The sequence below is a fragment of the Saccostrea cucullata genome, unplaced genomic scaffold (assembly GCF_032062105.1).
Source record: "Saccostrea cucullata isolate Sc308-1 unplaced genomic scaffold, CSIRO_AGI_Scuc_v1 ctg4069, whole genome shotgun sequence".
Taxonomy (NCBI): domain Eukaryota; kingdom Metazoa; phylum Mollusca; class Bivalvia; order Ostreida; family Ostreidae; genus Saccostrea; species Saccostrea cuccullata.
In genome coordinates, this window is record NW_026925973.1 from 81,079 (window position 1) to 93,541 (window position 12,463).

General features: G+C 34.1%; 2 protein-coding genes across 2 annotated transcripts; both read right to left on the reverse strand.

Annotated features, from left to right (window-relative positions):
* Positions 1-301: 301 nt before the first annotated feature.
* LOC134270194 (uncharacterized) lies at positions 302-4,099 on the reverse strand. Its single transcript, XM_062752383.1, has 5 exons — positions 2,810-4,099; positions 2,540-2,692; positions 2,077-2,245; positions 1,516-1,818; positions 302-662 (listed from the first exon to the last, which is right to left on the reverse strand). Exons 1-5 carry the CDS (start codon positions 3,933-3,935, stop codon positions 302-304), a joined length of 2,112 nt encoding a protein of 703 aa, XP_062608367.1. The 5' UTR covers positions 3,936-4,099.
* Positions 4,100-8,936: 4,837 nt separating this feature from the next.
* Positions 8,937-12,195, reverse strand: LOC134270197 (uncharacterized). The gene is made up of 10 exons (XM_062752386.1): positions 11,961-12,195; positions 11,585-11,685; positions 11,330-11,422; positions 11,019-11,207; positions 10,695-10,840; positions 10,380-10,594; positions 10,138-10,260; positions 9,508-9,607; positions 9,182-9,416; positions 8,937-9,091 (listed from the first exon to the last, which is right to left on the reverse strand). The coding sequence occupies exons 3-10, from the start codon at positions 11,352-11,354 to the stop codon at positions 8,937-8,939; spliced, it is 1,188 nt and encodes a 395-aa protein (XP_062608370.1). The 5' UTR covers positions 11,355-11,422; positions 11,585-11,685; positions 11,961-12,195.
* Positions 12,196-12,463: the final 268 nt, after the last annotated feature.

The following is a 12,463-nucleotide window of genomic DNA, read 5'->3' on the forward strand; positions in this document are numbered from 1 at the left end:
ACGAGATAGAAACTTCATACTTTCTATGCGTACTCCACTAAATTAAGTTTTTTCAAATGACACCAAGGTTAATGACCTTGTCACCTTGATTGTGACCTATATACTAAAAATAGTTTTTTCAAACTTAGGGACCACTGGGTACATAGTGTTTCATGAACACATCTTGCTTTATCTGATATTGGTGATTTCTGCGACTTTAAAGTTACATAAAAGCAATGAAGTAACACAATTTGAAATAGATGTCATTTCATTCTGAAACACATATTGTTTGATCAAATTAATACAACAGAATATAACAGTTTTAAGAACTAGATAAAATCAAACTCTTAACATCCATGACAGCATGTAAATTACATTGATTTGTTACAATGTTCATTTGCACATTTTCTCTTCCTAATTTCACTTTCTGTTCAACTTTTATGGCTGATGGTTTTGGTACACTTGGGCGGGGACATGCCTCATGACTGGCACAGTATGGGGCCACCTCGTCGTATAAATACCACTGTCGCTGTGCGTCAAGGCCACATGCTTTAATAACAGTTGGAAGAGAGGCATCCATGTTTGGAAACCTGAAATCTTTGTGTTTCAGGATGTTGACAGTAATTTCTTCATCTCCAGCATACTTTCGTAGATGGACTACTCCAGGATGTTCATGTGTCATGCTGCAAAAGTCAAAGATGTTAGATCTTCCAACATATATTGTTTTTTTTAAATATATTTATCGACAGCTTAATGCAAAAGATATTGAAGGAGCACAGTCATGGCAGTTAGAATTAGTTAAGAATTTCTTTTCAGTTCTGTTTTTAGCAGCATACATGTATACAAAAATTTTCAAAATTCAATGCTAACAGAATTCTTCATAACCTTATCATGCTTATACTTAAAATTTGCATTTGTCAACATGGGCTTAAATCTGATGTATTTGGTGTTTGCTTTTGGGGATTTTTTTTTTTTTTGTATACATGTTCATGTAATTTTTTTAATTTGACAACATAAAGATTTTTAATTGAGGGATAAATTATACAAGCATAAGAAAATAAAAGAATATATGACAAACAAACACCAAATATATATATTTAATAAGATGATCAGGTATAAAGAAAAATACTAAATTAATTTTGATGTTTTGGTCTGAAATTTGCTGGTTTTACTAAAGTCATGAAATTCAGACCAAATTAGATAAAATGAAAAAAAAATATAATACCATAGAAGTACTTTTTTCGTATGGTATTAATTTACGGTATGTACGCGGTCACAAATTTTTCACGGAAATTTGTCCAAGCATACTTAATAAACATGTAAGGTATATATAGGGACAGTTAAGAAATCCACATGATTTTCTACCTGCAGATTAAACAAAAATCAAGATTCCACAGAATTATGACAGCGTGGAAAAAAGTATGTCTACAGTATACTTGAAGATCTTATCTATGCCTCTCTGTGCATTTGTTGTTCTGTGATAACTCAACCTCCAATAAATTAATTGCTAAAAAACACAGGCAATATAATGCATACCGAAAATGATGATACTGCTTGAGTTGAGGTATTGGCTTGAAGTACTGCTTGAGAAACGTGCTCCAGTCATAGAAAATGACTGGATACTGGGGATCCTCTACAAGCTGGGGAATATTATGGTTATTCCTAGATGAATGAGCAACGGATTTGGCCACTTCCTCAAGATTCTCTGCAGTTGTTCCTCGCCATTTCACCTTCCAGAGCCCAAAATGCCAGTCGGGATGAAACTTTGTGTGGCCTGCCTCCATCAGAGAAAACTCAATGGTCATATGTCTGCCGGTCATAACTCGCCACATCCCATATCTACAAGACATTCTTTTAAAATAAAATTCAAAAGAGACAAGATCTCTAAATGCACTTCTAAAAGAACTTCATTATGAAACTAAACTAATCAAAGAGAACAAATGAATTGAAAATAATTTTGCCAGTGTATTTCATTACATGTACCACATGTAAACATGGATGTATTTGACATGAAGACACCTATTGTATTAATTTTGCAAAAATACCATCCACACAAATGGTAGTTAAAATATAGACAGTTGGATTGGAAATACATACCCAATAACAGTGTTGTTTTTATTTTGACCAGTGCAGTTGTCCATATGGAGTTGTAAATTCATTTCTCCATAACCTTTATGTTGAAAATGGTGGTGAATCATACTGGCAACAGAGTTTGCCCCCTTTCCAGAATGCTGAGACTCATCAATCAAGTAAAATATCTGTGATCCTGGATAAAAGTTCACAAAAAAATGTTTGCACTGAAAAAGTTAATTATTCTTTTACTTCAATTTTTTTTATGACAGGGTGCATTTCTAAAAATGTAATTCTAAATTTACAGGTTGCATGTATTAGCCAATTAAATGCACTGCCTAGTCTGTTTTATAAATTAAATTTGTTAGACTAGTAGTAGTAAACTTGTACATGAATCTATAAATTTTATTTTCTATCATTGAACTAAAAGAGTAATGCTAAAAAATCAATTAGACTATTGTAGTCTTGTGTTTGACGTTCTAAAAATTACCTGAACCCTCTGAACCGATTCCAAAACACTGGCATTTCCGTGGGGTTTTGAAGAACAAAGGACCAACCTGTTGCGCATAATGTGGATAATGTATTTGCTGGGCATAATCAAAACTGTAATGTTGAGTTCCCTCCAAAGAACAGATGGGCTGACCTAGGGAAAATATCAATAGCCAATTGATTAAGAAAAATCACTAATTTAACAGAACTAATGCATAAATGATTAACTAATTTCAAACAATATTACTTGAATCATATAATAAATTGTTACCTCTGGTTTTTCTCTCATTTGGAAGAGCAGAAAAGCTAGTTTTAGAAACTTCACATTGCCTTCTGTAATAATCCCTCTGCATCTTTGATTTTTCAACATGAGCTGTGTATTTCTCAAGATGTTGCTCCTTTTCCTCTTCTGTCATCATGCCACCATGAACCAGGATATTCGCATAGGATTGGCATTTATAACATAGGTCTGTTGAAGGCTTGCTAATTAGAACATGTGGACATATATTCAGCCAAACTCTTTTAAATTCTGACAAACATATCTTTCTCAAATGTAGACTCTCTGCAGCTAACAAATAGTCCTGATGTATATCAGCCTTGGTCTTATCAGAGGGCAACACTATAGCTCTACAATCTCTGTAGTTTGGCAGTCTTCCTGGTAACGGTAAACCAAACTTGTTTCCATAAGATGTTAGAAAATCTTTTACAGATTGAACATCATTTACAGTGAGGGCATGCTTTGGATGTTTACCAATGTTTCCATGAATTCTAGGAGCGAGTCCATCCTTATCAAGGGAACGAGCAAGCGCGTCCACCGTCTTCCTATAAACTCCATGGCAAAACGCAAATGTTTCTCTACACACTTGATGTCCATTAAAAAAATATTCTTGTCTAATTCTCTCCCTTTCTTTTGATCTATGTTTCTTTGCACTAGTAACTTTGTCATTTCGCCGATGGTGAAATAATTGCACTTTGATCATCATATCTAGTTCCTCCTTGTTCATTTCCAGGCACGTGTTTCTGTATTCAAGCAAAGATTCTAAATCGACGACCTCACTACATGGTTTTCCGTAGAGTCGAGAACAACCGCATGTTTTAGAATTAAACTTTTGAAATTGGTCAATTTCATTCTTATCTACCTCACTCTGCTCTATTGGTACTAAATTTTCTCGATCTCCTATTTCTCCATCGCTTTCATTTTCGTCAGAGCTCTCTGCGTTATCAGAGTGATATTCCGGGTCGACATCCGATGTGTTTGACAAGTTTCCAAAATATAGGTCATTCACTCGATTTATTTCGTTTACAAATTCTTCATCTTCGTTTTCTACTATTTCCGGGGGGATTGTACTTGCATTAGAAACTGCACTTGACTGGCTTAGTTGGCTGCAGCTTTCCATTCCGGCGATTCTATTCAGTTTAAATCTCCCTCATTTCTCGAGACGCCATGATTGTTTACACCAACAACTCGGAAACTAAAGAAGAGTTAGTCTTACGGGGAATAACTCTAAATAATCTCGATTTTTTCCCTCGAAAACTTTCAATAATATTTAAATCAAAATAAGATCGATTTTCTTATTATTTTTATTTATATAAAAAAGTCTTTAAACATTACACAATTTAAATTCATCCTGCAATTATTTTAACAAGTGCGCGAAATTCACGCTTTTTTGTAAACGTTGATTGTGACGTTTTTTTCATTATTACGTTTTGCCGCATTTGGGCCAAAAATCTCATGGCGAGTCACATATCGATATTATTGAACGAGTACATTTTAATTATTTAAAACATATATGAATTTGAAAAGTAGCACTCCCAAGTTATATGATTTATGGAGAAACTGGAAGGTTTCCATTACACATAAATATTTACTCAAGAATGATAAAATATTGGGCAAAACTTGTGAATGAAAAAGAAAACAAATTGTCTAGAATAGTATATATGTATTTACATAAACAACATGATAAAGAGGAAATGAAAAACTCATGGATATCATTTGTACAAAAGATTTTTTATAGATTCTATGTGGTTTATCAAATTATCCAATTGTTGTGTATGTGACCCCCCCTTTTTAATTTTTATGTAATGTAGTTAGGGTATATGACATTCATTGTTTAATCCACAATATAGTGTTTATTCATGCTGAGTCAATGACTGTAATATTTTACTGTAATTGTGTGAGCTTGGAGCGGGTTGATTATTTAATCCACAATATAGTGTTTATTCATGCTGAGTCAATGACTGTAATACTTTACTGTAATTGTGTGAGCTTGGAGCGGGTTGATTTTTCTATCAAATAGAGTCAATGTCTGTAATATGCTATCATGCTTTATAGTGATTTGGAGCGGGTTGATGAAGTTTGTTTATTCAAGAAGTTTTATTTTGTTTTACTATGAATGTGCTGTTCGCAAAGTTGTACCTAAGTTATGTAATTGTATTTATAAATACTTGAAATCAAGAGTAAATTGTAGTATCATAGTATGTTGGCAATGTAAACATGACAGAGATAATTCGAACTGAATTAGAGTTTGACAGGAGATTTGTAAAGTGGGTCATTTGTAGATTATAACTTACGTATATATAGCAACTTATTACTGTGCGTAAAAGTATGTGATTGTTGTTTGTTTAGTGTTACTTAATTGATTTGGTACCTGTAAACAGTCTAAACTTCTTTTGGCACATGTTTGACAGTTTTGGAACTCTTCTATACGATGTACTTCCGGTTTAGAAACGTGTTAATCTATTCGATAAATTGTTCTCCTATTGATTGTATAGTCGATAAATTTATTGAGTATAAATGGTTACGAATGAATGTATTTTGAGATGAATTATGTCACGTGGTCAAGCTGGCTTTCTCCAAGAATCACACAAGTTCAATAAGTTTAATAAATTTATTTACAAAAAAAAATAATAATAATAGCAAAAACCTCACACCATCTACCGCACTCTGATCCACACCCCTTACTCACTATTAAACAGTTAACAAAAAAAAACAATTATCTTGGTAACCAATTAACAATCAACGACACATCTACCCCGGGTATATATCTCAGTTATCAATCAATGTTTCAATTATTGAATTAATGCCAAACGTTTCCCAATGTAGTGATCGTCTCCGTATCATCGATCATCATCCTCATCGTCATCATCACCATCATCATCATGATCATCATATACATAAAACCATGCATGTCAGGTTTGCCACTAGCAGGTTGGGCACACACCCCCATTTGGTTGATCCACTCCCGTTTGGTGGTCAATCAACCAAATCGTATACATTGTTAACTGACCAAATGGGAGTTACTTTTCGTGTTTTTCGATTTACACCTGCTTTTTAACTCGGCGCACTAAGATGACAGGAGTGGTAAGTAATTTAGGTTCCCTCGTGTCTTTAAACATAAAAATATGGAACATTGCATGTGGAAATTTGTGCGCCTGGGTGTGCAAATTTCAGGTATGCTAAGTAAAATCCTGATTATGGCCATTATTTTTGCATAATATTACCTTACAATTAATCCAAATGCTTCAAAATTCACATGAGGAGCCCCTTCTCCAAACATTCTACTTTCGATTCCAATTATCCGGGTTACTTCAAAACAATTGTAGCCAATGAAATCTCTTGATCTATATAAACTTCGGTCGAAAGCTCAAACTTTAATACGGAGCGTCGTTTGTGTAAATTTTCAATAAATGCATTCTCTATTCATTTTTTTCATATTGTGTAGAAAAAAACTACAAGAGGTGGCAAAGTAACCATTTTAAGACAAATTAAAAAGAAGAAGGACCCCACCAAAGTCTTAACAGACCAGAAAAAGATGATACGCTCCTTCAACAAACGAAAGGATACACTTCTTGAAAAGGTGTGTATTCATTCAAAAGCATGTTCAAGACATCTTATATTACATAATTACACGATCAGAAACACTTGTTTTAATTCCAGCTTTGTTACTAACCGCCTAATTAAAAAAACGCACCGAAATTTTGATTAATAACTCTTTAATAATCATGGTAATGGAATCATAAAAATCATTGAAAATGTAAAAAAAAAACAAACAAACAAACAAACAAAAAACAAAAAAAAGCATATATTTATGAACATGCATTCAAAGTTTTTAAAGAGTTATATCAAATTTTTAAAAAAAATATCATTAAAGTAACAAATATGTACATTCTTAAAGATGTCATAGTTTTAAAAGATTTTTAACATGGCACAGGTTCAAGATATATATACAGCAACTTCAGCACAGGTTTCACTCACAGTGAGGGCACCTGCTTCAGGAATTGTGTATGAATATTCCAGTCCAAATTTCAAAAAGGTACAAATGTGAAAAACCCTGTCATCTATCCGTTTAATTTAAGTAAATCTTAAATTTATATACATGTACAATAAAAAATACAAATTAATAATAATATAACATAATTATGTACACAAGGTCCCGACTATTGAAACTTCAATGTCCTGTGCGTCACCCTCTGCTTCTTCATCTGCCCCTGCATCACCTACTTTGCCATCTTCTCCCTCTACTTCTTCTGCACATCCTACATCGGCTTCATCGCCCACTTTCAAAGAGGTCAGCACCCAAACGACAGAATCAACCCTCGGAGGAGATTCGGCTGACGAGTCTTGCTGTCGGATCTGTGGAGAATCTCTATCGGAGAGCAAGCTGTGGGTGGGTTGTGAAGTAAAGGATTGCTCTTTCTGGAGGCATGCCTGGTGCATGGGGGTTACTGCGTTCCGAAAAAATGCTCTGAAAAATTAAAAAAATTTTTGTCCTAAACATTTAGGTGTAAAGAAATAAATGCTCGGTAGTTAATTTTTTTTTTCAAGCGAGTAATTTGCAAAAATTATGAATATTCATACCTTTATTCTACATCTGACTCGCTCTGGCTTTCAGCTTCCTTAATTTCATTGAGTTCTTTAAGAAATTCAAGTTTTTCACTTTTTTCCATTTCTGGCTAAGTGTATGTGAATTCAATGTGTCTAACTGTGTCTCTATGTGTGTAGATATTTCAGCTTTTGTTTTGTTTGCGATGTTGGTGTGTTTTTCTCTGTGTTCTTGAAAAATAAAGATAGGTGTGTGTTTAAGTCTAGATGAGAGAGGATGTGTTTGTATGTGTGTGTAATGCGAGTCTTTGTTATCTTGTGCATGTTCTGAGAAATGTAAAAATGCACTGTCTAAAGGCTTATTTGAAAGTGTTGTGAGCGATTGTTTTTGTAAATATTTACTTTCCCTAATGATTTGTCTGAATGCTGTGATTTCTTCTGTAATGTCGTATGCGTATGTATATTCTGTGTCTTTTTCTGTCAGCCCCATAATTGTCTGCATGTTCAGTCTGATCTGAAAAATATGAATAAAATGATACAATATAAAGTATATATAAAACTATTTCTAAATAATTTCATTTCATCTTAGATGCAATGGATTTGGGCATGTTGAATGGGGGGGGGGGGCACTTTTTTCCAAACTTAACCTTTTATTACAGAAAAATGTACAATGGAAAAAAAGATTTCGGAGTTAGGACACCCCCCCCCCTTTTAATTTTTTTCTCTCCAGCTGCCCCCTTCTAAAACGATGCTACGTCATTGGGATTTATATGCATGATGTGTATATAAATAATTTTTACCTCGTCTAATTTGTCGATGTTTCTGCTTATGGTTAGCCATTTCTCGTCGGTTGGCAGGCCAGGGGGCATGAAGCCTTTACTTTTTCTGTTAAGGTTCTCAAGAACAAAGTCCCCTCCTTCGCCTTTGCTCTCATGACCAGTTACAGTGTATGCCTCATTTTTTCTGATAAATTCGTTGACTGTAGGAGGGCACTGTATCCGAATTAAAGAGTCTCTGATGAATGCTTCCATATCAAATGGCATATTTAGTCCGAAAAATAAAGGTGAAAATTTGGACCTGCAACAGAGAATGACGTCGGTGTTGTTACGTCGTACCCCTGCTCTAAACACATGAAGCGCCAGACTGTGGTCAAAAACAATCTTCGCCATCAAAGCTTCATTAGGGGTCTTGTTGCTAGCTAAAAACTCTTCAACGGAAGGCGTTTCTTTTTTTTCCAATGCCTGGCGAACATAGGGCACAAGGAGCTCGCCAGACATAGCAAAAAGGAATATTTCCAGAATTTGCCAGCTTTTATGGTGATCTGCAATATAAAATATAACTATGATTTGCGAAGAACACATAGGCGTCGGAACCGGGGGTGGGGGGGGGGGCTTAGCCTCCCCGTACCTTTTTTTGAAAATATATACATAATATAGGCATGAAAATAAGGGTTTACTTTTTTGTTGGTTTAGCCCCCCCCCCCTCCCCCCACTTTCAATTTGCTTCCGACGCTTATGGAGCTTATTCATTTATGCATTTTTTTCACACAAAAAATGATACAATTTTAAATTTGTTTTTAATTTATAAATTCTATACCGTGGGCAGCCTGGCATGCTGCAAGGGCCTTCGGACTCTTGAAGCCCAGCATTTTTGCGAGCTCCATTAATAAGCACACATCCCAAAGGAGTTTGAAAAGCGCCTTGGTCATATTGATTTCAAAGTGGCCATGTCCTAAGAAAAAATTAGAATTTGCACAAATTTTGATTTTATTAAAAATCGTTGATATATTATTGCACATTATAATTGAAATTAGAGTAACACCTGCTAGCATTAAAATATTCCTATATTTCCTTCCTTCCTCTAAATCATTCGCATGTTTTGAAGTCTCAATATGGTTAATGAACTCGTCTTCGTCATATTGGATACGACACGTTGGGCAAATATACAACTCCTCGATGATCCTCGAGGCGAGAACGTAGGGGAGGCCGTCACATCCTACTGCCGTCCAATGTCGTGTCGTACCAACCTCTGCCTCCTCCAGGAGATGGTCAAGCACCTGTTCCCAGATAGAACATTTTATGTATTAAATTTTTTTAATGTATTTATTATTTTTTTGTATTTATATAAATTAAGGAATACTATACAACCTTCTCTACAGCCTCATACGAACAAGGGTTCTCAAAAATAGGTTCTCCAGCAATAACCTTGCTTGGCCCTGCTTCATGGCAGCTAGGAATGAACGTGTATCTAAAAATAATGAAATTAATCTTTAGATTTATATAATTTGTGTCCATCTTAGTCTGTATTACATTTTGTAGGTTGGAGGTGAATGGGTGGGGTGGTGGTAAATGGAAATCATGCACAGATCTATAGAAGGGGCGGCGATGTCAGGACCACCCTGGACCTGACCCCCCAGGAATTTGCATGGTTATTAAATTTATACACTACAGGAAGAAAAATTACCATGGACCCCCCTCGGAAAAACGCAGACCCCCTGGCAAACGCAAATTTGTGTTAAATTTATATGAAAGGTCAAATGTTTGAAGCATTATAGAAGCCCCCCCCCCCCCTACGAAATAGGTTTTTGAATTTGGGCGAGTTAAGTTTTATTTTCTTTTTGCTTGTCAAGAAATTTCTGGGTTAGATATTTTTTTTGACTGGAAAAAATTCTGGATCCGCACCTGGAAAGTGAACTGAATAATAATAAAAAAACATTTATTAAAAATGAAATTTGTTTTACAATCGATTGTGTTTCAAATATATATATCCTCGTTAACCTCTCGTTTGGGGGATCTATTTCCCGTGGATGGTCTTTTTTCTTGTCGACATGATCCTTCCATCCATCTTCTTTGGATTGTTGTTTGATTATCTCATTGATTCTCTTAGAAATAAATCCATGTCTGAAATAAAAGTTTGTAATTATAAACGAGTAAATTTTGAAAATATCACTCTCTCTCTCTCTCTCTCTCTCTCTCTCTCTCTCTCTCTCTCTCTCTCTCTCTCTCTCTTCAGTGTTTACCTTGATTTACTGAAATCTTTTTCAAATAATATTTCTTGCGCTTTCAACTTTTCCAGAGAGTCCTTCTTTGCCTGCACATGGAAACTCTGCCACTTTGAAGGCGCAAGCTCCATGTTTCTCTGAATATCACTTCTGGGCTGCATATGAGCCACAGATGTGATAACGGATGACTCCGCCTTGAAATCGTTCTTGACCCGCCATTTTCTACCAATCACCTTTTTAAAGATAAATTTAAAAAGTCACAATAAAAATAATGACACGTGTAAAAAAAATAATTTGAAAAATAAAATTGAAGTAAAAGAAAATTTTAAAAACCTGGTTGTTATCAAAAAAAGATATAACATCCGAATTATCGGGGATCTTTATTTTCTCTTGGCTGTTGGCTTTTAGCCAGTTTAGTATAGATGTATAGCTTCCGCTTGGTGTTGCAGCACTAGCAACATTGACGCCTTCTTTGCTACCTAATAACATAAACAAATCGATATAAGTAAATAAATAAATATAAATTATAAATAGAGATGGAAATAAAAAAATTCTTTTTTATTTAATAAAATCACAACAAAATGTTTTAAAATTTATGAAGAAAATATTTAATTGCGTGATTGTAAAATTATTAATAATAATAATAAAAAAAAACACCTGTCTTAGTGTATATAAGAAGGGATTTAGCAAATGCAAGTGGAGCAACAAATTTTGTGTTTACAAGGTAGTAAACGCTGTCCACTGCATTGCTAATAACCACTGCTTTTTCCTTCTGATAGAAATCCCCCTCATGCATCAACCCCTTTAAAAAGGCAAGAAGAGGACCATTCCTCTCAGACATGTAGCCTATGAAAAGAAAACGAAGAGGTTCCAAAAAATAATTTATTAAATTTATTTTTGAAAAGTGTAATATTATTTATGAATTTAATTTAAAAAAAAAAACTATTAGAAATGCATAAAAATCTTACGAGCTGGATCAAAATGTTTTAACATGTCATCATTTTTATAAATTGAACCGGCAACTAAACTGTCATCAAAAACTTTTAAAGATTCTCTTCTTCCTGTAAAAAAGAAAAAAAAAGGTGCGACTTCATGCAATTCATTTGTTAATATGCGTTCGCTGTAATTATTTGAATGAAACAGGTACGATGTACCGCCGACCCAAACGTAATCATTTTTTTTTTACATGATTAAAAAAATTAATAAAAGAACCAATTGCACACATAATCATCTCCAAGTCATCTTCTTCAATGTCACCATTCTCAATTTTTTGCACCATCTCCGCAACAATGGTGTCTTTTTTTCTTTTAGGGACAATTCTTGCCTGTGAGAAGATTGCATGATCGTAGTCTTTTTTTTAAACAAAACAAATCGTTAAAGGAAAAAAGGAAAGGAGAGGGTATATTTTTAATTTCTGAATGTTTATTCATATAATTTGTTTTTTAATTCATATAAATTCATTTTCATGTAACATTTTACTATATATGCATGGATGAAAATCATTTGAAAATATTAATACCCCCCCCCCCCCCCCCCCCACTTTATCCCTTTTCATTCCTGCGTGACTGATATAATATGGAAAATTTATTTATAATTTACCTCAGCATGCTTTATACATCTTTCACAGATGTAGGTTCCTTTGGGATTAAGTTCCCCCTCTTCCTTTAACTTTTCAATAATCTCACTTCTCACTTTTTTTCCCTGAACTCTGAAAAGGGTCCTTTGTTCAGAGTCCTTGCAAATTGTTGCATGGGTTTTAATGCTACATTTCTTGGGAAATGGCATATCTAAACAAATCATACAACAATAGAGAATATTTGTGAAAATTCTCTGATTAAAATCTATAAATACATTATACTTTAATGGCCAAGATAAAAAAATCTATGTATTTTGTACTCTAATGATGTTCCGTACAAACGTTTAGCTGCTGTAATTAATTATAACGGGACTTTTCATTGGTTCTGGATGATCATGATCAATAAGAAGCTTTGATTTGTAAAGTATGAAAGTTGTAGAAAGAGCCCACAGGAAATTTTTTCAACATTTAAGAGGTATATTTAAATTATATAGCATTAAGTTGTCAAAATAACAGTACTACTTAC